The 27,626-nt window shown below is 32.3% G+C and overlaps 2 protein-coding genes across 3 annotated transcripts; both read right to left on the bottom strand.

Annotated features, from left to right (window-relative positions):
- Nucleotides 1-1,498: 1,498 nt before the first annotated feature.
- On the bottom strand, nucleotides 1,499-14,676 carry LOC120067009 (cucumisin-like). The gene is made up of 10 exons (XM_039018372.1): nucleotides 14,524-14,676; nucleotides 14,333-14,421; nucleotides 13,726-13,820; nucleotides 13,043-13,289; nucleotides 6,697-7,213; nucleotides 6,038-6,141; nucleotides 5,528-5,749; nucleotides 5,308-5,419; nucleotides 4,963-5,176; nucleotides 1,499-2,236 (listed from the first exon to the last, which is right to left on the bottom strand). The coding sequence occupies exons 1-10, from the start codon at nucleotides 14,608-14,610 to the stop codon at nucleotides 1,701-1,703; spliced, it is 2,223 nt and encodes a 740-aa protein (XP_038874300.1). The 5' UTR covers nucleotides 14,611-14,676; the 3' UTR covers nucleotides 1,499-1,700.
- Nucleotides 14,677-20,498: 5,822 nt separating this feature from the next.
- LOC120092540 lies at nucleotides 20,499-23,115 on the bottom strand. 2 transcript variants are annotated; one of them, XM_039050655.1, is made up of 2 exons: nucleotides 22,659-23,115; nucleotides 20,499-21,314 (listed from the first exon to the last, which is right to left on the bottom strand). In XM_039050655.1, exons 1-2 carry the CDS (start codon nucleotides 23,002-23,004, stop codon nucleotides 20,605-20,607), a joined length of 1,056 nt encoding a protein of 351 aa, XP_038906583.1. In that variant the 5' UTR covers nucleotides 23,005-23,115; the 3' UTR covers nucleotides 20,499-20,604. The 2 variants fall into 2 exon arrangements, with proteins under 2 accessions (XP_038906583.1, XP_038906584.1); XM_039050656.1 differs by lacking the exon at nucleotides 22,659-23,115 and adding an exon at nucleotides 21,898-22,609.
- Nucleotides 23,116-27,626: the final 4,511 nt, after the last annotated feature.

The following is a 27,626-nucleotide window of genomic DNA, read 5'->3' as shown; positions in this document are numbered from 1 at the left end:
TATTTCCATATTGATGAAGCATAATTAATGTAAGATAGAGAAAATGCATTTATTTGTTGAGAATTTATTCTTTTTGTTTATTTGGAGAGATAAAATGTATTTATTTGTTGAGATTTTATTTTATTTTTTGTTTAATTGGAGAGAGAAAATGCATTTAATGAAATTTCATTTTCTATTTACCTTGTTTTCATGTATCAACTTATTGGTTTATCTAACGGGTTCATGGTTATTTTAAATATACCTTAGAATTTTTTGTTAGCTATTTGAAAATATCCTAATCAATATATGAAATATTCCACAGTATATAAATTAAAGTTTGACTCAATGCTTGACATAAATCACCATATAAACAAATATATGAAATATATCACGACATACAAATTATATATTGGCTAAATGTTCAACATAAATCATAGTATATCACAAATTTCATTTACATCATAATATATATATATATATCATTTAGATAGTCAGAAATCTCAACAAATCAAATTTTGTATATATCATAATACATGAAGTCGAAATTTTGGAGGAAAAAACTCTCTTTTATATCAAATAAACGAATACATATATCACAATATAATCAAATTTCCTATAAAGGCTACAAAAAAAGAAAAAAAAAATACATATATCATAGTATATATTGAATATATATATATATATATGAGGGTTTTGAGAGAGAAATTGAAGAATATGAAAAGTTGTGAGTATCTGAAAAATATTATGATTAATATAATTTTCCTAAACGAACGTGCCTCACTTAAAATCCTTTTCTCTCTCCTTTTTAGAAAACGTAATAATTTATTGTTGAGGAATGAATGCTAATTTTGCCTAATTTTATTGTATTTTTTAAGGAAGTTAGACATTCTTATAAATAAGGAAAAACTTGAATATTAATGAAATATAGGTCGCTTATTAGGGTTTCATGTGTAGAAAGCTATTTTGATAATTTCTCTCAAAGTTGATGATAGTAAAGGACCATTCGATATTCTTTTGAAAATCCCGGTCATTTGGCATTTTGAGTCCAATTTTGAGTCATTCGTACAAATCTTCCTTTAAAGAAGTCTTATGTATGAAACAATTTTAATATAAAATTTTAATTGAGTCTATATTGATCCACTTATAAACATTAATTCCACTAATTAACAAAGTTTCTTTATTTTCTTATTTACTTCATACAAATATTTTTAAAATGCAACTCAAATTTTGAAAAAAAATAAAAATGGTTCGTTTCTAGAATTTGTTTGAGAAGTTCAAAATATCTTTTGATGGAGATGAAAACATTGTAAAAGTGGTTTGAAATAAAATATATAATTGCTATTCCTAGAGCCAAAAACAAAAAAAATCAAATAGTTTTCAAACGAAAAGAGGTTTGATCCAGCATAAATTGCAACAATCAATTAATCTTATATTCTATTTAAAATTAAAAATTTTGTAAGCCTATTTTTTAAAATTGAAAATTTGAAAGACTAAAATATACACAAGTACACAACGAACATAGCTAATGAAACGAAGTAACTTTTTTTAGGACAACAGGGACAAGGGATTCAAACCGCAAATCTCTAGGTTGCTAATGCATCCATATGCTAGTTGAGCTATGCTCGTTTTGACAAAGAGAAAAAAAAACTTTTAATACATTTATTGATGTTTAATAATTTGGAAACCTAGGTAATGAGATAATACACGAAATTATAAACTTACTAGTGAATGAAGGGATCAGAATCAAAGACGATTATAGGACTTCTCACTTTGTGTACACCATCATCCCAAACCAAGGAAGCCGATTCAATGCTTCTACTGATTTTTCCCTCAATTATAAGCTCAAATTTTAGCTCTTCACCCAAGGCTTTGAATGAAAGAATAGAAGGATTGACTGAAATATTAATCCCTGAAGGAGCAAAAGTTGTGGCTTTATATGTAGAATTTGTTGACCCAACATTCGTGACCCTTCTTTTGTAAGTTTGATTGAATGAGGTTGAGATATGTGTGGAAAGAGCAAATGAAGGATAATTTAGGTCAAAAACTTGGTCAGAATTGGTTGGAGAACATGTAGAATTATCTTCAAAGATTCGTTGGAGTAAAGTGGTGTTATAACCTTCGCCACATAGGAATCTTATATAGTCAATTTCTGAAGCATTGTAGATCAAACCAGGATTCACTGCACCAAGTGGATTTATATGGCCTGAACCATATGCAAATTCTGCATCTTTGTTAAGTTCAGCTCTCATAGGAAATGCTGTATTACATACATTCAAATTGTGTTAACTTAACTCTATTTTTGTGACAATAATATGAATAAAAGAGAATCATAATTTAGAAGTTGTGACACTTTGATTTCTATGTGGACATCAAAATACTATTAAAAAAAAGGTTTAAATGTTCAGTTTGATCTATGTTACGAATGAATTTTGGACCAAGATGATAGATCTATCAATAAGGAAAAAATAAAATCGGACTGTGACCAAAACAGGATTATGATGGGCTAAAGGTGGGGAGTTGGGTCCAACTCCCCATATGAGCCCTAATTGGCTCAAAGGCCCAACTTGCCCTCGACCTTGGAGTCCAAGGTCGATCCTGGCCCCTTCGAGGCCGAGAAGTCCAACTTTCACATAGAGCATGCTGGCCACACACCAGAGCCCAAGAATCCCATGTAAGATTTGAGCAGGTTATCAAATAATCAAATTTCAAAAGGGAAAAAGAGAAGATCTAGATCAACTTTATCTACATATAAATACATCATTATAGCTTCATATGAGGTAATAGGAATCTTATACTTAGACTCTCTACCTTCTACATTCTTTCACTCTCTAGCTTTAAGCATCAGAGTGCGTGTGGTAAACACCACATCAGTGTGCAAGTTTTCTCTTTTGTAAGCAACGCTCTTTCCCCCTTCAAACAATTTTACTACTAGTGTTACGTGAAGGTTAAATGTGTTTCCCTTGTTCGGATTTTTGCATCAATAGTCTTTATACTTTCAACTTTAGTTCATTTTGGTTTATATGTTTTCAAAATGTTCATTTTAGTCCTTGTACTTTTATTTAGTTTGGTGCATTTGAATTCTTATACTTTCGAAAAGTGACCATTTTGGTCCCTTCATTTTCATTTTTACTTCATTGATAAGGGATCAAATTGACCACTTTTTTTAAAGTTCAAGGACCAAATTAAGATGAACATTTTGAAAGTACAGATATCAAAACGAATCAAAGTTGAAAGTATAGGAATCAAAACGAACATTTTGAAAGTATAGGTACAAAAATAAACGAAAAGTAGTATTTAAACCAAACATTTTTTCCCGTGGGTTTTGGATTTAGTTTATATTTGGTCCCTATGTTCAAAATGTTACATTTGTACTCCTTAGATTTTGAGTTTGATTGCAATTTAATCCGTAGGTTTCAAAATGTTACAATTTTACCCTTGAAATTTGAGTTTTGTTTCAATTTCTCTCTAGATTTCAAGATTTACACTTTTAGTTTCATTTTTTTAAAATACTCACATTTAATTTTTAGTGGGTTTATATCAATTAATTAATTTACAAAATTTAAAATATTTATAATTAATTAAGTTTCACTATTTGTTCATCAATATTAATGTTAATTAAAAATTTTCATTTCATAACTATTTTACATTAATTAATAGACATTAATGTCTAATACTGAAGTGAGTATTTAGTAAAAAAAATCAAGGTTGAAAGTATGAGTGTTGAAACCTAGGGACTAAATTGAGACAACTCAAATCTCAAAGGTAAAATTGCAACATTTTGAAACTTAGGGACTAAATTAAAATCAAACTAAATCGGGCTGTTTGATAGAGAATCTGAAAACATAAATTTAAAAGATATGGATTAAATGAAAACAATGTTGTATTTCATACTTTTAGAAATATGTTTGGTGGCAGATTCAAAAATGAATTATAAAGAGTTGAAAATTGCTAGTTGTAGTTACTTACTAAATATTAGTTGATAATACACTATTATTAATTAATTTATGAACATGTTTTATGTTAAAAAAATTGTGTAGTTTCTATTTTATAATATTATATAATTTATAGATAAATTCTAAATTTGGTCCCTAGAGTTTGGAGGAAATTAAAATTCAGGTCTTATGATTTATTATTTGAATTTAGACTCTATTGTTTGATAAAAGCTTTATAAATAGTCTCTATGCTAGAAATTATTTAAGAGGATTTTAATAAACCATATAGGGACTATATATATAGTAAATATCAAATCATAAAGATTATAGTCTAACTTTTAAAATCATAGGAACTAACTCCTATCTTTATCCAAACCACATGGATCAAATTTGCAATTTAACCTAACTTATAATACATAACATTATATATATATTAATTTTAAAAATTGAGTTTATAACACGAAAAGATTCAAATTCTGGATACAATGAAAACGTAAAAATGTTGCTTTTTGCAGTGTTTGGATTATAAAATCTGAATATTGTATTTGGAAACAAAATCTAAGTTGTCAACCAAACACATATTTACTAAATTTAGTGAATATGAAAACATAAATCATAGTCTAGATTGCCAACCAAAGAGGTCCTTAAAGTCAAAAAGTGAAACACTTTGAAACCTAAAAACCAAATGAAAATTAAACCCAAAACCTATGAACCAAAAATGTAACTTTTTTCCAAAAAAATTACTTGTTTGGTAGTTGGTTTACACCCATTTTTTACGGTTGAGTTTACACGTGACAAACTTTTTTTCCTTCTAATATTTTGGCTGTGGTTGGACTAGGTTACAAAATGAGTGTAACCTAATTAGAAGGTGTTAAATGATATGATATTAAATTTACCTTCATCTATCAACATATGTTTTTAGGTCAATCGGTAATTTAAGATGGTAGTAGAATAGGTATTAATATAATATTAAATTTATATTTACCTATCAACTTAAGTTTAATGGTGAATCGATGATCTAACAAAAGGCAAATAGATTAGTATTAATTACCTGTTGTCATAAGTGCTGATTTAAGGGCAGCAGGAGACCAAGAAGGGTGAAATGATTTAACATAGGCAGCAACTGCTGTAGCATGTGGGCAAGCCATTGAAGTCCCTGAAATAATATTAAAAAGAAGTTTTCTATTGTCATCTTTAGCTGTTGAAGGAGAACTTATAGGACTCCATGCTGCAAGAATTTCAACTCCTGGACCACTCAAATCTGGCTGCACTTCCAAAAAAGAAAAATCAATCACAAAAAAAATTACTTATAAAATATCGTTATATTATAAATGATATGTGACTCTTCATTTCCATGAGTTTAGTATTGTAAAAGAAAGTTAGAAGTTGATTATACCTTGAGAATGTTTGGGGTTGTTGGATTTGGACCTCTTGAAGAGAAAGATGCAACAAAAGGAGCTGCTTCATGCTTTCCTTCAATACTTTTTGATATTGTTGCTGTTGGAAGGCTGTAAATAATCATGTAGATAATTAATTAATTAATTAATTAATTAATCCATCCTTAATTAATAATTAATAATATGTGAATTTTGTAATTAGTGAGTATAATAATTTACCTAGTTAAGTTGAGATAAGAAGAAATGAGAGCTCCTTCTTGTGTGCCAAGATGGGAGGCAGGCAAGGGAAAAGAGAATGTGAGATCTTTTGGACTTTTGTCTTGCATTATAATTCCAACCGCCCCTTCTATAGAACCTAAAAGTGTTTGTGGTACCAAAATATCACAAAGGGCAATTTTACCCTTCACCAATTCCCTGTCCACTGTGTTTCCCAAGCAAAATCTATTTCACAAAAGAATTAAGAAAGAAAAATCTGAAATATTAGATAACATACTTGGGACTATAAATTTAGCGAATATAACTCAATTGGTGAAAGTATATACATGCTCGACGGTCGCAAGTAATTGAACTTAATAGGAAAAAAAAAGACCATAAATGAAATATTTACTAATACAAAATAAATAAATAAATCGATGATTATTTTGATATAATTAATCAATTCCCCTAAATACATCATTAAATTATATAGTGGGGAATCAAGATCATTAAAGATGAAAATTGAGTAGTAACCTGGAGATGGATCCATTAAAGCCACCGGTAACATTTGGTACATTTCCAGCATACACAAATGGATATTGTGTTCCATTTAAATCAAATGTATTGATTGTCACTCCCTGTTATAAACATATGAAAAGTATATATATTAATAAGTTACTTTAGGATAAAAATACTTGAAACCAACTTTTAGAAAAATAAATTTTAAGTATTTAATGATTAATCTCTCCCTAATTTATATTAGAAACTTCAGAAATCGTCATGAGTCAACTCCAATCACCACATTCGCCAATCGTTGTCGGCCAACCTCCAAATACCATCTCCGACGACCGACAACGATGACCACCAACCACAGCCACGAGCGAATTCTTTTATAATAATTTAAAATTTATAAAAATATTTTTATTATATAACAAACGAAACAAACTTTACATAAAAACACTTTTATAAAAGACATGTATTTTTATTTTAAAGAGTTTCTATCGAAACTATTTAAATAATGAATTTTCTAAAAATATTTTTTTCTTCAATCAGACCCTTAGAATTTGGTTAAGATTATAACTCTTTACTACAAAAGGAAAAAAAAATAAAGAAAATAGAGTTAATACAGTTAATATTCAAAAGACAAAAAATCAATTAGTTAGAAAACAGAGGAGACTAATTAATTGACATACATTGAACCTTCTTCCATCTCCAAGTTGAACACCAGTTACAAATTTCCTATCGGTAGTACTGGCTGCCACCGTTAAAGACCAAGGTGAGAAGTTTGTAAGGGTGAAAGAGCTTGGACCATCATTGCCGGCAGACGTTGATGTAAGGATTCCGTTCTTCATTGCATGGAAAGTTCCGATGGCGATGGGGTCACTAAAGTAATTAGCTATCGGCTTCCTTGGTCCAAGGGACATGGAGATGATGTCAACCCCATCGGCAATAGCATCATCAAATGCTGCAAGAATATCAACACTAAAGCAAGTGTCTGACCAACATACTTTGTAGGCGGCGATACGTGCCGACGGGACTCCTCCTCTTGCCGTGCCAGAGCCGAGACCAAGCATACTCGCTTGCCTGACCAACCCGCCTGCTACCGTCGATGCTACGTGCGTCCCATGGCCGTTTGAATCTCTTGGACCTTTGATATCGTTTATTGGATACTGACCATTGCGACGATATGATCGAGCTCCAATGATTTTACTACATACAACATCCAAGCTCATGTTAGGCTCGTCGTATGTTAGGGAATGTTTTTAAAAGTAGTGTTTTAACCAAATTAGTTTATTAACCCATGATTTATATATCATCTTTTTAATATTTGATTCTACAATTTTAAAAGTGATTTAGTACAATCAAAACTAAATGGGATTTTCAATCATCGCTCAAGAACATATTTGAGATTAACTTTTAGAATAAATGTTTACATTGAGATCTTCTAAAAAGGAAATTCTTATAAATAGAAATATTCAAAAAATATTTACACAAAAAACTCTAAAAGTATTTTATATTTTTTGAACTTTTTGCTATAAAGTGTTGAAAAGTTTGTTATTATTAAACTTTATTTGTGGCATTTAGTGTGACTTTTGGGTTTTGTGACTTTTAGCTTTTTGTAACCAATAATTATTTTTGAATTATAGGAGTTATGTGAGTTATGAGCATTTGATGACATTTATAGCTTTAAACCATTGGCATTCTTATGGTTATGTTTGTAAGCCTATATAAAGGCATGCTTAGTTGAATGGAAAACATATATATCACATTTTTCATATTTGTCCTCCTCTTTTTTTTTCTAACATAGTGGTATCAAAGCTAGTAGAAAATATTGAGAGAAAAATAGCCAGCGGTGGGATAGGTTCACTTCAGCTACCAATGCTTACCAAGCTCAACTATGACAATTGGAGCATCAAGATAAAAGCATTACTAAGAGCACAAGACGTGTGGGAGATCGTGGAGAACGGTTTCCAAGTGGCAGAAGTTAGAGCTGATCAAGCGCAGTTAAAGGAGACAAGAAAGAAGGACAAGAAGGCCCTTTATATCTTGTATCAATCGGTGGACGAAGATATGTTTGAGACCATCGCCAATGCGGAAACGTCAAAGGCGGCATGGGACAAGCTCCAATCGACTCATAGAGGATCCGATCGTGTGAAAAAGGTACGGTTGCAAACCTTAAGTGGTGAGTTTGAATCTTTACAAATGAAGGAGATGGAGGTGATAGCGGAATATCATACAAAAATAATGGCTGTCGTCAACCAATTGAGACAGAATGGTGAAGAAATCACTGATGTTCGTGTCATGGAGAAGGTTTTACGAAGCCTAAATACAAAGTTTGAGATTATCGCCACGATGATCAAGGAGACACAGGATCTCGAGAACATGACAACTGAACAATTTATAGGCTCGTTACAAGCCTATGAGGAGAAAAAGAAAAGGAAGATGGAGCAAATAGAGACTGTTGAATAACTTCTCCAACTCAAAATCAAGAAAGAGAATAGTCGTGGATGTGGTAGAGGTCGTAGTGGTCGAGGCCATGGTGTAAGAGGTGAAGCCAACACTGATGTTTCTCAAAACTCGTCTGAATCCTCAAGAGGAAGAGGAGGTCGAGGTCGTGGAAGACGTGGTGAAGGTCCGGGAGAGATAAATCTCAGGTAAAATGTTATAATTGTAACAAAAATGGATATTATGCAAATGAATGTTACTCATCTCAAACAGAGTCGATTGATCGAAAGCATCAGGACCGATCAATTGCTAGCACATCAAAAACCCATCAAGGGCAATCCAATTATACAGAGGAGAATGGAACCTTATTTATGATTTCAAAGAGAGAAAAAGAGAATCAAGATAGTATGTGGTATCTTGACACAGGAGCCTCGAATCATATGTGTGGAAAACACGAGATGTTTGTGGAGTTGAACGAGATGGAGAAAGGTATTATTGCCTTTGGAGACAATTCTTTGGCCGCCATAAAAGGAATAGGTAAAATTTTCATTTGGTTAAAAAATGGAGAAAATCAATATATCACACATGGTTATTACATTTCCAATGTAAAAAATAATTTATTGAGTGTAAGGCAATTGTTAGAGAAAAGTTTTGAACTTCAAATGAAAAAAAATTGTTTGTATTTGAGGGATAATCATGCGAGACTTATTGCTAAAGTCTCCATGACTAAAACCAAATGTTTCCTTTGAATATATGTAATGATGTTCCAAAATGCTTGAAGAAGTGTTATGAAGATCTCTCTTGGCTATGGCATCTACGGTTCGGGCACCTCAATTTTGGAAGTCTAGAAGATTTGTCGAAGAAGAAGATGGTGCAAGGTTTACCACACATTCACAAGCCAAACCAAGTGTGTGAAGGGTGTTTGCTTGGCAAACATCATCGAAGTAGTTTTCTGAAGGAGTCTATGACAAGAGCAAAGAAGCCTTTAAAACTCATCTATGTCGATGTGTGTGGAATGATCAAATCAAAGTCTCATGGTAAAAGTAAATATTTCCTTCTTTTTATCGATGATTTTTCTAGAAAAACATGGGTGTACTTTTTGAAGAAAAAATCAGACATATTTGAAATCTTCAAGAGATTTAAATCACGTGTGGAGAATGAAAGCAACCTTACAATCAAGGCCATGATAACCGATCGAGGTGGTGAATTCACATCAAATGAATTCAAACAATTTTGTGATGAAAAAGGCATCTGACGTCCATTAGCAGTCCCAAGGACACTGCAACAAAATGGCATGGTGGAGAGGAAGAATCGGACAATCTTGAACATGGCAAGAAGCATGCTAAAGACAAAGAAGATGTCGAGGGAATTTTGGGCAGAGAACGTAGCTTGTACGGTTTATTTGACAAATCAAGCACCAACCAAAAGTGTGCTTGACAAGACACTTCAAGAAGCATGGAACGGAAGAATACCCGGGATTAGTCACTTCAAGGTGTTTGGGAGTATTGCATATGCTTATGTGTCGGAAGAAAAAGGACCAAGCTCGATGATCGAAGCGAGAAACTCATCTTCATCAGGTATGATGCAAGTTCAAAGGGTTATCGTCTTTACAATCCTTTGAATGGGAAGGTAATGATTAGTCGTGATGTTGTTTTTTATGAGGAAGCCTCTTGGGATTGGAATATACAAGAGGAGGAGTATGATTTCCTTCCATATTTTGAAGAAGACGATGAAAATGAGCCGACCAGGGATGAAATGGGTGAAGGTTTTCCCATTCCAATGTCACGTCATTCGACCGATCGATCATCATCTGAAGGTTCATCCAACGATTCAGAGAACAAAATTGGCCCAAGAGGAACTTGAAGTCTACAGGAACTTAATGAGGTAAATGAAAATCAAAATGACACAATTCTCTATTGTCTTTTTGGTGATTGTGAGTCTATTAGTTTCCAAGAAGCCATTACAAGCAAGAAATGGAAGGATACAATGGATGAAGAAATTCGAGCGATAGAGAAAAATGACACATGGGAGTTAACCAAGCTTCCAAAAGGGCACAAAATGATCGGAGTGAAGTGGGTATACAAGACAAAGAGAAAAGTCAATGGCGATATTGAGAGGCATAAGGCGAGACTAGTGGTGAAAGGGTATAGCCAACGACATGGCATCGATTATGATGAGGTATTTGTCCCTGTTGTTTGCTTTGAAACTATTCGTTTGATTATTGCTTTGGCAGCCCATAATCATTGGAAGATACATCAAATGGATGCCAAATCAGCATTTTTGAACGGAATTCTTGAGGAAGAGGTCGATGTGGAACAACCATTGGGTTATGAAGTCAAGGGTGAAGAAGATAAAGTGCTTCGATTGAAGAAGGCACTTTATGGTTTAAAGCAAGCACCAAGAGCATGGAATTCGAAGATTGACAAGTACTTTCAAGAGAAGAAGTATATGAAGTGTCCTTATGAGTATGCTTTCTACATCAAAATGCAAGATGAAAGCATACTAATCATTTGTTTATATGTTGATGATTTAGTATTTACCGAAAACAATCCTAGCATGTTTGATGAGTTCAAAGAGAGATGGCAAAGGAGTTTAAAATGACGAACATTGATCTCCTGAGTTACTATCTTGGGATCGAGGTCAAACAAGGTGAAGATGGGATTTTTATATCCCAAGAGGGCTATGCTAAAGAAGTGCTCAAGAAGTTCAATATGAATGATGCTAATCCAGTTGGAATACCGATGGAATGTGGAGTCAAAATCACCAAGCAAGATAGAGGAGAGAAGGTAAATTCTACATATTTCAAAAGCTTGGTTGGAAGTTTGAGATACTTGACATGTACAAGATCGGATATTCTTTATTCGGTTGGAATTATTAGTCGATTTATGGAGGAACCGACAAAAACACATTGCAAAATGACAAAAAGGATACTTCGCTACATCAAATGGACGATTGGGTATGGTCTTTCCTATGTCTCTTCTAGCAATTTTGATATTGTTGGTTATTGCGATAGTGATTGGAGTAGTGATTTGGATGATTGAAAGAGCACTACGGGACTTGTGTTTTTTATTGGTGAAACGGCGTTCACATGGATGTCGAAAAAGCAACCCATAGTCACATTATCAACATGTGAGACAGAGTACGTCGCAGCAACTTCACGTGTATGTCATGCAATTTGGCTAAGAAACTTAGTGAAGGAGTTGAAGTTTCAAATGGAAGGTCCAATGGAGATTTTTGTTGACAACAAATCGGCTATTGCCTTAGCCAAAAATCCAGTATTTTATGGGAGGAGCAAGCACATTGATACCCGATTTCACTACATTCAGGATTGCATTACGAAGAAAGAAGTAGAACTCAAATATATCAAGCCACAAGACCAAGCGGCAAACATTTTCACAAAACCCCTCAAGTTGGAGACTTTTATCAAAATGAGGAGTTTACTTGGTGTAACAAATCAGGTTTAAGGGGGTGTTGAAAAGTTTGTCATTATTATACTTTATTTGTGGCATTTAGTGTGACTTTTGGGTTTTGTGACTTTTAGTTTTTTGTAACCAATAGTGATTTTTGAGTTATAGAAGTTATGTGAGTTATGAGCATTTGATGACATTTATAGCTTTAAACCATTGGCATTCCTATGGTTATGTTTATAAGCCTATATAAAGGCATGCTTAGTTGAATGGAAAACATATATCTCTCATTTTTCATATTTGTCCTCCACTTTTTTTTTCTAACATAAAGTGTAAATTTTTTTAATTTTTTATATTTAAAAAGGTCCGAACTAGAGAACATTTTCAAAGCAATGAAATTTTGAATATAGAGAAATAAAATAACAAAGATATAAAAGAAAATTGGTGACGAAAAATTGGGGAGAATAACTTTATAAAGAGAGAAAAAAAACTTAGCAGTGAGGAAAAAATCAAGAGCACAAAGTTAGAGAAAGATGTTTAAAAACAGCTCGAGAGAGAAAATTTTGAGAGAAGTTAAAACCATTTGAAGAGAGAAAAAAAATGAGAATAATGTAATTTTAAAAAAATAATAATAAAACAAAATTAGTGGTTAACATGATAAAAACTTTAGAGCTGATATAATTAGGGGGAGCGTAAGATAAGAAGAAATAAAAAATTTTAAAAAGAAATATACACATTTTCTAAAAATTTTAGGACAAAATAAAGTGACATAAGAGGAGGAGAATTTTGAAAAATGAAATACCAATATTAAAAAAAAAAAAAAAAAAAAAACATTCACAATCACCTAACAAAAATTACTTGAAATCAAACTATTTTTTTTTAGATGTTTCAAAAATCATTTTTCTATCATTGTCAAAGTACCACAATTTCTAAATTTTGGTGTTTGACAATCAACTAGAAACGTGATTTTAGCCACGTCAAAAGTGATTTTGATCATTACAAAAGCACTCCCAAGCATAATTTTAGATAATTAATGTAATGTCTCAGATTTAAAATTGATCATCTCATTTAGATGTGATCTCGGTTCATTCAATGTCCCCCTCTTAAATTCGAGACGTTACAATTAAATAATAGGCAATATGGAATCAATGTAAAAAATTCTGATGTATTTTGTTTGTGAACTTACTTGTTACAAGAGAAATTGGATGAGACTTCACAAGAACCCTTCCACTTTGGCGGTGGCGGGCCATATCCATGGTCGAGGAAACTAGGGGATTCTGGCCAAATTCCGGTGTCAAATACTCCCACAATGATATCACTTTCCACTGATGGAACTCGATTAACTTGTTGGGTCAACCCCATGAAATCCCAGGATCTTGTTGTGTGAAGTTGTATTTTTTCATTTAGAAAAACTGAAATTACATCCTTCATTTCTAAAATTAAGAAAAAAAAATATATATATATATATTATGGACCGACGTGGAAAATGTACAACCATATAGTTCAAATATATTACACATAATTAAACGATAAAAATCCTTAATTTTTTAAAAAAAAATGGAAAGAATTTTATGCTGCCTTATGGACTAAGAATGAGTAACATCCGATTTAGCCACAATGAGAAAACGGACTGGAAAATCCCAAGCCCAAATACTATCCTGATGGTTAGTCCTGGCCTCTTTTGCTAAAGCATTAGCTAACCTATTACACGGACGATTAATATAAAAAGTCTTAAATTTAAATAATATAATTCTTTGAAATTAGAAATGGTGCTAATATATTATACATGTCTTCACATCATAGGACTTATTTTCCTTGATCCCATGGGAAAAAAAAGCATATCCTTAAGGTTTATGAAGATGTACGTACCTGAAACTTTTTTTACTTCAGTTTCAGTTAGCTTCGCAACGAAGCCATTAAAACTTCTCTTGTAGCTATGGAGCAAAGAGTGTGGAGCGAAAGTACTGAAAATAAGAGTTTTTTTTTTCTTAGTCAGTACATTTGATGATCATAACATATGAGTTTGATCTAACAAATAATGAATTGATTATCTAGTATAAGTTTAGTTTTGAACATTCAAACATGTGTCGTCAAAGACATGTTTTTTAGTTTTAAAAATGTGTCTAATAGATTTCTCAATTATATAATTTGTATTTTATAAGTTCTAGATTTAAAAAAATATATGTCTAATAAAATAAGTCACTGAACTCTCTTCACTTTATGTTAACATATCAAATTAATTTTCAATTTTTTGTCTGATAAATTCATTTCCAATTCGATATCTTTAGACACAATATTTGAAACCAACAACTTAAGAAACATTGAATATGGCAATGACTTCTAGCTAATTTAGTAATGAAACTTATTATACATACTTTTCAAATTAGATCTATTAAACACGAACACAAAAATTCAAAGACTAGATTAATAATTAAACCTAGCCCCTATTAAATTAAAGTTGGACGATTATAATCACCTCCCGATGGCTTCTTGTAGCATTCTCATATGATGAGATGAGGTTGAAACTTGGTGTTTTGGATGACTTCCCATGTATACAATATACGTCTGCAAAGTAAAAAAAAAATATATATTAATAATTACATATTAAACCAAAAAGAAAAAGAAAAAAAATTGAGATAATATATTAGAGGCAAAAATAAGAGTTGCCTTTCGTTGGTCATCTTCAGAAATTGAGCAGAAAAATAGCAAAGAAAAGCAAAAGCTAAGGAAAAGAAGGCTTGAAAGAGATGACATATTGAATGATTTTGAGAATATTTGGTTTTTAGTTTGAGACTAAAAAGAAAGATGTTTTGATATAAATTATTGAAATGATATGAATTGTATTTATATACCAAAGTTTGATTGAAACTTTTGTGGAAAAATTAAAGCTCATTTGAAATGTCAACAAACAATTATTGGTTTTCATTTTCTTTGAATGTCGACAAATGTAACGACCTATAGCAAGTACTTGGTCTTCATAACGCGGTAGTGAACTAATCAACAATTGGAATAAAATGTGATGATGTTTCCAAAAGCAATAAATACCGCAAATATCTATTTGTCTCTAAATGACCATTGTCCTATCAATTTATTAAATTTCACTGTAATTACCTTTTAAAATCATTCATACATTAATTTCAAATGGGTGTATATTTCTTCAAATGTCGGTTTTATAAAATGGACAATTAAATTAAATAGATACATGATTCTCAAAGAAAATTAGGATTAAGAATCTAAATCGATTATTTTATGAAAGTTTAGGGATTATTTGTCACACACTATAAATTTTGCTCAAGGTTTTTTAAATAAAAAATAGTGGAGGGTATAAATTGATTCACCAAAAAAAAATGAAAGATTTAAATTGATACAATTATTAATTTAAGATTTAAATTGGTATCATCTAAACTTTAGGGTGTATAAATTGATATTATCCCTAATAAGTATGCATGGCAGACCTTTTATTCTTTGGGATGTATCGACTAATTAATCACAAGTTTTTTTTTTTTTTTAGATGCTGGCTAAAATATATGGTCTTGTTTGTGTTCATATGTTGATCAATTTAGCAATCATAACTAGAAAATATAGTTCATATATATATAAACACACACCATGTTTTAACGAGTCAAAATTAATAAACATTATGTATTTAAGTTGGTATGGGAATATTCTTATATTGAGTTACTTCATTTTCAATATACTAAAATTTTCTTTTTCTTTTTGAAAATTAAGTTTCTAAACTCTACTTTCCCACATCTAAATTTTTATTCTATATTGTCCACTTTCTACTAATGTTTTAAAAAATCGGTCAAATTTTAAAAGCTAAAAAAGTAAGTTTTGAAAACTTGCTTGTGCTTCTAGATTTTGACTAAGAACACGGACGAATTTAGTATGGATCCAGGAGGGGCTCAAACTCCCCTCAACTTTATGCTTTTTATATATAAATATAATTAGTATAGTTTCAAAACCACTAGCTAGCTAAGTGGTACATCTGTATTTTAGCCTTCTCCAAACTCAAGTTTAAGCCCCACTCATTACATTTATTAAAATCTTGGTTGATAATCAATTGACTTTCAAATGGTTATTAAACGAGACTTAAAATAATTAAATTTTAATTATTTATCGAGGTGGGTGAAAATAATTGGCCTTGACAAAATAAGCATAGTTCAACGATTATTGACATGATTTTCCATCTTAGATATGGAGATTCTGTTGGGTTTTATGTCCTAAAACTCGTGGTATGTAGACAATAGAACTTATTCTGAAAATTCAATAAGGTGTTATTGAATAGACGTTTTGCTTAATAGAAATCCAATAAACCTAAAAGTCCCTTGACTATTAGATGAGTACTTGAACTTTATGTGCAGACATAAAGGTAGATCAGGTTCGAGGAAATAGTCAAAATGATCTATAGTATATGAATAAGGTTGGGTACCTTATTCTGGTAACACTATTGGATGCAACATACTCTGTTGTTGCAAAGAGTTGTAAAGTGCTACAAACGAAGTGGTCCTAATTCTTTCATGTTGGGACATAAGAAGTAGGGGTGTCCTTGTGCAAAAAAGTTTGTACAAGATCAGACCACGAAATCAGGCACTCTTACTTTATAACGTTGTTTACTGTTTAAGACTGACTATTTCAAAGTGATGACCTAGGTAACTTGACCTTAATCCTGAGCTAACTATGAACTCTTGTTTATATAGAATTATCCTTAGACTTGCATATGTGAGGGTTGGCTCAACAGCGTCAGCTCAATAACCTCCTATTTTAGGGGTAAGACTGGATAGATAGCTGGGGACATAGGGTGTTAGATGGAATTCACTCTTACCCGCTTTTAGGGATAGTAGAGAGGTTATTCCCTTAAGTGTTGGTTCTGGGTCTTGAACAAGGGACCCCGCCCTCTCACTAGCTCGAGAGGGACTCAATTTTGTTGATTGAATCACAAAACAATTGTTCATTAGGGGATCAATGGGACTTAAGGAACAAGAGTTAATTTCAGGGATAAAACAGAGATCCGAACCAGCCGTTATTACGAACAACCTGTGAAGGGTTAACTTACTAATCATGGTTATATCAAGTGGACATAATATATCTATAGTGAGGGGATTTCAACTATGGGCTTTAGTGGAGTGATTCATTAGTTAACGAATGGGGTTAGTTCGGTCTAATGAGTTTAACCGTTTAATCTCGGATCGTTGGAGCCCATGATCTGTAGGTCCACAAGGTCCTCTTACTAGCTCGAAAATGAATTAGCTCTAAAGTAGCATGATAAGTTAATTTGAAACGTTCAAATTAGAATTAAACGAAATTGGAGAATATATATTTAAATATGATTTAAATATATGAAGATGAATTTGTGTAAAATTAATTTAATATTAGATATTAAATTAATTAGAATTATTAAATGGTTTAAATAATTATTTATTTTATTAGAAAATTAATTTATAAAATTAATAAATTTTGATTTTTAAATCAAAAGTGATTTTAAAATCAAAATAAGAATTTGGAATTAGAAAATTACACAAATGGAAAAATGAGTTTTTCCAACTCCATCTTCAAGTAACTCACTAATAACCCATCATCTTCAAGCTTCAATTACTCCAAGCATGAGTTGCATCCCATGCAACTATTCTCTTTGCATGATGGTCTGTAATATATTGAAGAGATTGGAGTGATTTTGAGACAATGCAATCAAAAGTATTTTGCGGGTGAAGAATGTGTTCTTCCATTGGGTTGCTGTTGTGAGCATTCTCCAGATTCCCTTGATTCCAGCTTATTTTGAGTTCCACAACACCAAGAGAATAGTAGGGAAGATCTTGTGGTGGTCTACACAAAGATTTGGTTCGGAATTTGTAGCTGTAAATCGAGATTTCAAAGGTTCTTTAAAGGTATTATATCTTGAAACCCATTAATTTCTGCTATAATATTTTTCATTTCGGCCAAAATTAATGAATTAGAGTGCTTATCGATACTCATTGCTTCCGTTGCGTGCTGATACAATCCAACAGATTCGATCTCTATTTCCACCATTGTTATCCTAAAAAAAAGAGAGAAAATGATTGGTCTTGTTTGAAATATATATGTTGATCAATTATTTATTAAACATAACTTAAAAAAATACAGTTCATATATACAATGCTTCAACGATTAGCGGTCCGTCTTCGGCATTATTTTATTGGAGGTGTTATCCTAGAGGCCGGTGGTTGAGTTATGAATGCATAAATACGTAGATCAGTAAATTGATTAAGATAGGAATCAAATCTAATTTATAGACAATAATAACTTTTAAGATGTGTTTGAATTACATTTTCAAGTGTTTAATTTAAAAAATAAGTTATTTTGAAAGAAATTGGAGTGTTTGACGATCATTCAAAATAGTTTTTAAATTAAATTTTAACAAAAGTATTTAAATAAAAATGAATTTTTTAAAAATATTTTTTCTTAAGTCAACCCAAACCATATTAAATCCTTGGTACAAAATTTTGATTGAAATCTTTATCATAGGATTAAATTGTTATAATTTTCAAAGTACAGTGTTAGATTATAAATATTGTTTATCGTCATACTAAAATATATCAAGTTCTATGATATATTATTATGAATCCACCACTAAAGTATAATTGATATTGTACAAATATTTTTGACATATTCAAAGAAAAAAGAGACAAGTCATTGTGACTCGGTCTTATTCATATAAGGTTCATTGAATTAATTGGGGCAATAGGAAAGGATTGGACCATTATGACTGACCCTAACCAAAAAACAAATTCCAAGTTGAAGGATCCATGAAGCTGCCAGTTTTTTCTCCTTTAAAATCTATTTTCATACTTTCATTTTAATTCTTAAATTTCTAAGGTATTTATTTTAGTTTTCAACTTTCAAATTTATTCTGGGAACTTTTGAATTTTTAAAAGATATATTTTAGTTTCTCAAACTTTTAAAATTACAATCATTTTTTTTTTTTTTGTTATTATTATAGATAATTTTAAATTTAGATTAAAATAGGTTAAGCTGAATACTATTTGGGTACAAACTGGACAAAACCAAAATTCAAAATCGCAAAACTAAATCCAAAACCCAAATGAGTCATAAGCAAGATGAACAATAGGCCAATCTGCCTATGACTTACCTTGACCAAGGCAGAGGTGGACCTTCTTAGTCCAAGGGTGTGCAATTTGCACACTCATGACTCGTGCATGAGTTAGAGAAAATGGTGAAAACTCAAGATATCTATTGGAAAAGGGGAAACTCTTAGGTTATCCGTCCTATATATACATCTTTATAATTTTAGGACGAGTAAATCTATTATAATTTTTAAAATCTCTTGCTGCATTCTAAACCTCAAATAAACTAACTTAAAAATCGGAGGTAATGTGACATGACAAGTATTACATTAATGTCCAAATTGTTCTTTATTGTAGGTCATATTTTTCTTGATTCAATAAATTTACTATTGAAACACGTGCAAATAAAGTGAATTTTTGCATATTTGTGCATCTAACATTTTTTATTTTATTTTTTATTTTTTGATAAATGAATTGCGACATAACTAACCTATAATATGTGTACATAAGAGTATGTTAATATGAGCATGTAGGGTTACCCTACGAAGTTAAACAGGCATTTAAATAGTGAAAATAGCATAACATAGGACCAAAATGATTGCTAAATGTTGTCCATTGAGTAGGTGGGCTCATCAATGTACAATAGGGAGAGCGAAAAAAAAAAAGGCGTTGGGATAAAAGAGGGAACTCTCTAGTTTAAGTGGGAAAAAAAGGTGTTAGGAGAAAAAATCTGTTATTTGTCACATCAATATAGTTTTAAAAATGTGGTGGGATTTACCAACTTTGATATGAAGTCTATAAATATTTATGAAGACAAATCCCTAATATGAATAAAGGGAGTACAATATTCTCGTAGTATTAAAAATTTTCCTAGTTTAAGTTAAGAGACTATTTGCCAGGTGGCAGGGCACGCTATCAAGTGGCGAGCCACGTCACATAAATCAGTATTATGTAAATTGAGGCCATTAATAACATTCAATTTATGTACTCATGTACCATCTAAAAGATCAGGAACATTTGTTAATTATTTATAACTATTTTTCTTTGATTTCATTTAAAATTATCTCAAAATCTTCTAGATAAAAGTATTCATGATGTCCAAAAGTATCATCAAAGTAGCAAGAAACTTTATTAAATAATTCTTCCTAAATAAGTAGAAAAATTTGAGGAAGAGAGCAAAAAGTTTTATGTTATGCATCGACATAAAATTCTAATGGGTAATCTAAACCCTAATTCCACAAATAAGGTTTTTTTCTTGTTTTATTATTTACTTTTTTACAAAAAAATTTCAAAATGCAACTTAAATTTTGAATACCAAAAATTTGGTTTGTTTCTACAATCTAATTAAGAATTCAAAATACTGTTTTTAGGAAGATAAAAACAATGTAAAAAAGTTATGGAAAAAAAAAATAAAAAACGAAAAACACAAATGGTTATCTAATAAGACTGATCAATTTATATATATATATAGAAAATTAGCTCTTATAAAACTTTCATATTATATTTATGGAAGTAAATTAGATTATTAAGCTAGAAAGATTTTTAAAAATTTAAATATATATTGAATGATAAATTAGAGGGTTTCATCTTTGAAATCAACGTCCTCATAATGTACCTCCTCATAATACTAACAGTTGATACACTATCTCCAATCAAAAAGCTCACATCAAAATTGAAGTCTTTATATTCATACAATCATCCATGTTAAGTGCCTATATCCAGCCCATTTGGCAGCAGCATGGATTCCAATAGCTAAAGCTACACCCAAAAGAGGCAGTGGAACATCCCTCTGATACACACCCTTTTCATCTTCGTACTCATCTTCTTTCTTTCCTTGTGAAAGCTTCTTCCAATGGTGAGCAATGGCCAAAGCCAGAAATGAACCCATAGCCAAGATTCTTACCCATGGCTCTCCTATGGCAGCAAACACAGCAGCAACAGGTAATGCAGAAGTTACATCATTTCTCTTTTTGACGAACCTAGAGAAACCGTATACACACAACAGAATCGTCCAGAAGAAAGGCTCGGAAATGTAACCTCGCACCACTGTATAGCCAGCAAGACCTGATATCGTTAGAAGATATGGTTGACTACTAACGGAATCTGGGGCACTTGCTTCTGAAATTGCAAGCACGGTTGAGGCTAGTATGATTATCGTGGTCAGTTCGGGAATGGGCGCATAAGCGACTATGCCTGAGTAGAAAGATCGAATAGTGTAGAATGCAGTCTCAATGCCTCTTATCATAGAAGTGATAGGATCTCCAATAACATAGAGGACGAGAGCCAAAGCACCTTTCAATATGTATCCCACAAAACCAAAGACCCCAAAAACAGCCTTTCTCCAGTTAGCAAGTTCAAACAAGACTGCTCTCCAAGCATAGAGAATAAATGCCAGAGCTGCATTATAACCAAGGATAAAAGTTGTTACTTTAAAAGCAATTAATTCATCTTCCAATAATGATATCGAAAGATAACGAACTTGAACTTCTATATAATTAAGGTTGAATTATTCTGATTAACAACAAAGGATGAGGCAGAAAAAGAAGCTGCTCATATTGTGGGGAGATGTGGTTTGGGACAATAGACAAATATCATATCTGCACAAGCTTCAACGGGCACTATGAACAAGATTAAGCTTAATCCATAAGCTTTCCAATTTTTCTCGTCAGAAAGGGAAGTAATGAACAAGATTCAAATACATTACTGAGAATCCAAATTCAGTATATTAAAATGATAGGAGAGAAAACTCATAAAACTTATGCAATGGTTTAGGCTAATTACATATGAAGGTTAGCATCCAACTTTCAAACACATACTCACATGTGCATACCATTTTTTTTCCTTTTTTCGATAAGAAACTGAGCTTTCATTGAGAAAGACAACTGAATAAGGAACAAAAGAAAAAAAAAAAAAAACCCCAACAAAAAATGAGAGTGCAAGAACTAACTAAAGAAAAGACTCCAATCCAACAAAATCATACCAAGTTTATAATAACAAAAAGGCCCTGTGATTGACGCCCACGGAGAGGTATCGAGTCTCTCAACTTGTCTGAAGATCCTATTATCACGCTCGATCCAAATACCCCATAAGACGGCAAAGAAACTAGTGTGCCACAAGACTTCGCCCTTATCATGAAAAGGCATTGGCAAACTAAGTGTATGTTTGGTAGTGATTTTGAAAATTGTTAAAATTACTTTTATCATATTCAAAATCACTCCCAAACATGCTTTTAATCACTTCAAATTAATTTAATATACAAATTGACACCTTTAAATGCAATTCTCATATCAACCAAACTGATTTTGAATAATTAAAAACATGTTTCGGAATGATTTTGCAAATGTCAAAGGCAATTTTAACCATTTTAGAATCACTCTGAAACATGCCTTAAGAGGTATCATAACCTGTGCAATGAAATTCAAAACTCTGGAGCTTAGAAACTATTGTAGATACAGGTGTTCTTGTTACAATGATAAATATTTCAAAAAGGCCTTTTATCAACTAATTAGGATCCTACCAGTACTCTAACGAGTTTTATAAATTAGGCGTCATTGTAAAAGCATTAGTCCTTCATTAACTGTTAATCAACTTTGGCAATCTTTTCTATCCTGAATTCAACTATCCCGAGCTCACCAACATATGAAGTGTTAAAATTCAACAGACCAGAAACAAAACAGATTCTGAATCATCTAAAACAACCAAGAAAAAGAAAAAAAAAGTGTAAAGAGAAGAAGATTTTACCCACAAAGAAAGGCCACCTCACAGGAGGATCAGGAGCTTCTTTGGTTAAATACCTGAACCGTTCAGGCATTGTACTCTCCCCTCTATCATCATTTTGAGCTTCAGAATCCCCAGCAAAGACGGTGAAAGATTCCAATTTCCTTGAAATCAGAAACCCACTTCGATTATGGGATAACACATTGGAATTTCTTGCGGGATTGAGCCAGAGATTCTGAATTTTGAAGGGGAAGTTAGAAAATGGAGCGTTTTGGGTTTGGGGTCGAAGGGTTAAAGGGGAAGATGAAATGGCAGAGAGAAGAGGAGGTTTTAGGTTTGAAGAAAGGCCAGAGATAAGTGTAGTCGCCATGACTGGTAAATTAATGAGCGAACGAAGAATTTGGGTATAACATCTACTCGGAGGGTTTTGAGGAGCGGTCAGCCTTGACCGCGAACCCGGAACCGGAAGGAGAGGGAGATGAGAAAAGAAAATTACTTCAAAATTTACTTTTTCCAAGTTAAAATGTAAGAAAAGAAAATTACTTCAAAAATCTCGTAAAGCCCCCGTTTCTTTTTTTAAAAAAAATTTAAGCAAGCAAAACAGAAAGGAAAAACAAACAAAGAAAATCTTTAACCTCCCTTACTAGTGAAAGCCAAGACCCACGTGGACGTCTTGAAGAAGAAGTCCAAGCTATTAATTCATTACCGAATGTTCTCTCCTCTTGGAATTTTACAAAACTAAAAAATATTCATAGAGAAAGCAAGAGAGCGAGCTTGATCGGTAAATAACAAACTTTTTAAAAAGTTTGAGTCTACACTAGATCAGACCAAATCTAAAAATGGATTAGACGAAATGCGCATATTTCTTAAACTTTAGAGACTAAAAATGTATATTTTAAAATGTGAGAGACCAAAGCCACTTGTTGTTTAGTATGACCTCTTTTTAGTATAACAATTATGAAGATGGAGGATCAAACCTCAAATGTGATAGTTTATGCTTTATTTAACATGCTAATTTAAGATGGAAGATAAAACCTCTAACCTAGAGAGATAGAGAGTCTACACTCACTTTTACATAGCCACTAATGTATTAAGTAGTTCTCAATTTGATCATTAATATTTTAAATTTAAAAATTTTTACCCTTGATTGTCCACCTATATTTATACAATTTCATATAACATAATTTATTGATTTAATTTTTTCCTTCAAAGTACCAATAACATTTTTTTAAATTATTAAATATAATCTAAGTTTTTTTAAAAAAGTAATTATCGAAACAATTAGCCTCAACTCTATATATTATTATTATTTAGCACCAACCTTAAAGAATGAAAGCGTGTGAACGCACGTGCCAATATAATTCAATTTGAAAAACTCGAAAAAAAAATTATAGAAGAACATGATAAACATTTATAAATTACAACATGCACAGGGTTCACCACCACTTAGTTTCTATTGGAAATTTCCTAAAACTCACAATTCGTAAATGTTAGAAACATATTCTATTTATCAATAAAAGTATTGAGTTTTTTATTCAATAAATTGTTGTTGATATTACACTCTGTTATAAAAATTCAATAAACGAATCTATGGCTATAATATGTATACTTTAACTATTATGTGGAGACAAAAAAGTGAAGGAACTCTTAAACAAGAGTATCCATGAGCAGAAGCGGATCTTTCCGATTTCATTATGACAGAATTACCACACATACATTCTAACAAAAATATATGCATTGTAACACTAATTATAGGAAACAATTAAAATACAAAAGACTGAGAAACGTACAGGTTGAAGACAATCTTCACTCAAACTCAGTCCAGCGAAAGCAGAATCCTCTACGCTCCTTATCGCTCAGCAAAGAGTCGTCTAACAGCACCACGGTCGTCTACACGATCGACAGCGCATAAATCAACAAAAACTGGGGACAATACCACCACTCAAAGCCCTCGATATTCTCGGAGTGAGAATCCAAAAGGTGAAGTTTTTGATGAATTGGTAGAGGGAGGAGGAAAAAATGATCGTGTAGAACGACAAACAAATGGGAAGATAGTAGAAGACTATCGTATAGTCAGGTGCTTGTCATTTAGAAAAGGTAACACGATCGTGTAGGTTTTACTAGCGAATCGTCTAGCAAAAGGTAAACGGTCGTTTGGTCTATTCGGTGTGAGGCGATAGTTTAGAAAAAGTAAGTGATCGTTTAGAAATCGCAGGGCGATCGTTTAGTGCGCGGTGTGCAATCGTTTAGGATAATGGGCCTATCGCATAACTCTTCACGCTAAAGCGATCATAAACTTTTCACACCGTGAGCGAATTTTTCGAAAAAATCTTACAAAATGAAAACAATTTTCATTTTTTCTTCAATTACAAGAAACCAAATTCGATCTTCCATTTTCGCACGCATTCTGGAGAAATTCTCAGCCAATTATCTCATACCGCGCTTATTAATTAAATAATGAATATAATCATATTATATTCTTAACCTATAGTTTGATATCATATATCTACTATAGTAATTTTCTCCTCTACTTGATATAAATCATATTTATATCTAATTTCTCAAAAATAATGTATTTCATACATTTAGTCATTATATCATATATAATTATATATAATCAATATAATCGAACTCATCTTGGTCAATTTGAACATTTCAAACTGACCAAAAACTGATTCTCAATCTTATTCAGCCTGCCAAGAGGACCTTATGGACCTTATGGCTCGGAAGCTCCAACGGTATGTGAATAACTAACTAAACTCTTTAGCCACGGAGATCCCCATGCCAGATTGAACCCGTGTAACTGTCAAGACATTTGACCATAAGCCAAACAGTTGAACTCTTCTTACCACAGATATATTTATGTGTCCATCGGATATAACCAATCATGAGTACGATGACCCTTCACAGATGCTCGTAAGTACAACTGGGCCAATTTACCATTTTGCCCCTGTAATTATATCTCACTCCTTAAGTACCATTGATCCCTCCAATGAACAATACAACATAGTCCAACTATGTGTGAACACCTCTCGGGCCAAGAGAAGGTGTGTGGTACCACATCGTTCAAGCCCTGGAATCAGCCTTTAAGGGAGCTATCTATCTATTTGCCCCTGCATCGGGGAAGGAGTGAGTTCCATCTTGTGTAGCTAAGTTCCCAGCTCTCAAATCAGACGAATCCCCAAAGTGGTAGGTTTTAGTCGATGACTTGGCCACTCGCACCCATGCAAATCAAAGGATCGCCCTCAATGGCAGGAGTTCCCAACTCACTCAGGATTGAGGTCATGTTACCTACGGTCATTCTAGTGAAGTGAAGTCTCTGTCATTAACAGTGTTATATAATGAGACATTAACATTTCGTGGTCAGGTCTTATACAAACTCTTTGTATAAGACGTCCCCGTTCATATGCCCCTTTCACGAATGTTCAAGATCAGACCATCTTTGACAAGTCACAACACTTGTGACCATTCCACAAAGCGGGCCGCATCCATGGCGTTACCAAGACAAGGTTTCCCTCTTATATCCATATACTACAAACCATTTTGGTTATCATTTAAGACATGATCCACTTATATGTCACCACATACATACTTAAGTTACGTACAGATAACCAAGGATTTTAGGTTTATTGGTTTGTGGTAAAGCAAATGAAACAATCAACTGAGCAAAATCAAGATGTGAAGTAAATATCATATATTATACATCACAAGCGTTCGTACAAACTGTTTACAAACTACAGGACACGAGACTTTAGGGCATTAACTCAACAATCTCCCACTTGTCCTAAAGTGAAGTGGGGTGTACAAAAACTAATACAAAACAGTAAACTAGGGCATAAAAGCCTAGTACAAGAAAATCTCCTACTTTCCCTAGTCCAGCCACGGGCGATCCTATAGACCTATGCTCTAAAGGTGACCCTCAAACACTGTAATCGTGAGAGCCTTCATAAACAGGTCAGCAACATTGTACTTTGAAGCGATCTTCGTGATGATCACGTCCTTTCGATGCACTATCTTGCGAATCAGGTGATACTTCCGTTCTATGTGTTTATCGCACCTGTGACTCCTAGGCTCCTTGGAGTTCGCCACTGCCCCACATTATCACAATAGAGAGTAATGGGCTTAGACATATCTGGAACAACTTCCAGTTCTGTCAAGAACTTCCTAAGCCAAACAACCTCCTTAGCAGCTTCACAAGATGTATAAACCATTTGTTCATTAGAGGATCAATGGGAGCTTAAGGAGTATTTTCAGGGGTAAAACAGTCATTTTGACCTAGCTGTAAATATGAAAAACCTGTGAAGGATCAACTTACTGATTATGGTTATATTAGACATAAATATATCTACAGTGAGGAGAGTGCAACTATCAAGTTATAATGGTGTGTCTCGGTAGTTAACAAATATTGATTCATTTGGTCTAAAGAGTTTAGTCAATTAATTTCAAATCCTTTGAGCTCATGATCTATAGGTCCATTAGGCCCCTCTACTAACTCATAAATTATATCTTGGATTAACGAATTGAGTGCATTTGAAATGTTAAAAATTGAAATTAGGGTTTTTGAATTTGAAGCGTTAAAATTCAACTTAGGGTTTGGTTCATTATATTTGATATAATTAAACATTAAAATTTATCGAAATTAAAAGTAAATTGGAGAGTTTAAGATATTTAAATATTGATTTATATGAATAGGATTCATATATAAATTAGGTGTTTAATTAATTTAATATTTGATATAAATTGTTATTTAATTAATTAAAATTAAATTTTAAATCCATTTGAATTTCAATTTCAAAATTGAAATTATATATATTTGATTTAATTTTGAATTAAATCAAATTTAGAATTGGAAAATCCAAATGTTACTGAATTTTTCTAATCGTTTGGAAAATTGGGTGGATTAGTCCCAAATTGGACATCTATCACACTTAACTATTGCCTTTTGAAGTGTCAAACAGGAATATTGAGTAGTGCTTGCATGATTCAATCGGA

Source organism: Benincasa hispida, chromosome 12 (assembly GCF_009727055.1).
Source record: "Benincasa hispida cultivar B227 chromosome 12, ASM972705v1, whole genome shotgun sequence".
Lineage (NCBI taxonomy): Eukaryota > Viridiplantae > Streptophyta > Magnoliopsida > Cucurbitales > Cucurbitaceae > Benincasa > Benincasa hispida.
The sequence above is the reverse complement of the archived record's forward strand: the minus strand, read 5'-3'. Positions and strand labels throughout refer to the sequence as shown.

Bases quoted from the DNA above. Each gene is read 5' to 3' on its own strand.
- LOC120067009 (XM_039018372.1), bottom strand. From the start codon at position 14,610: ATGTCATCTCTTTCAAGCCTTCTTTTCCTTAGCTTTTGCTTTTCTTTG. The intron at 13,290-13,725 runs GTACGTACATCT...TCTTAATTTTAG, and splicing joins TGAAGTAAAAAAAGTTTCAG to AAATGAAGGATGTAATTTCA. The intron at 5,177-5,307 runs GTATAATCAACT...TTGGAAGTGCAG, and splicing joins CAACCCCAAACATTCTCAAG to CCAGATTTGAGTGGTCCAGG.
- LOC120092540 (XM_039050655.1), bottom strand. From the start codon at position 23,004: ATGGCGACTACACTTATCTCTGGCCTTTCTTCAAACCTAAAACCTCCT. The intron at 21,315-22,658 runs GTAAAATCTTCT...GTTATAATGCAG, and splicing joins GAGGTGGCCTTTCTTTGTGG to CTCTGGCATTTATTCTCTAT.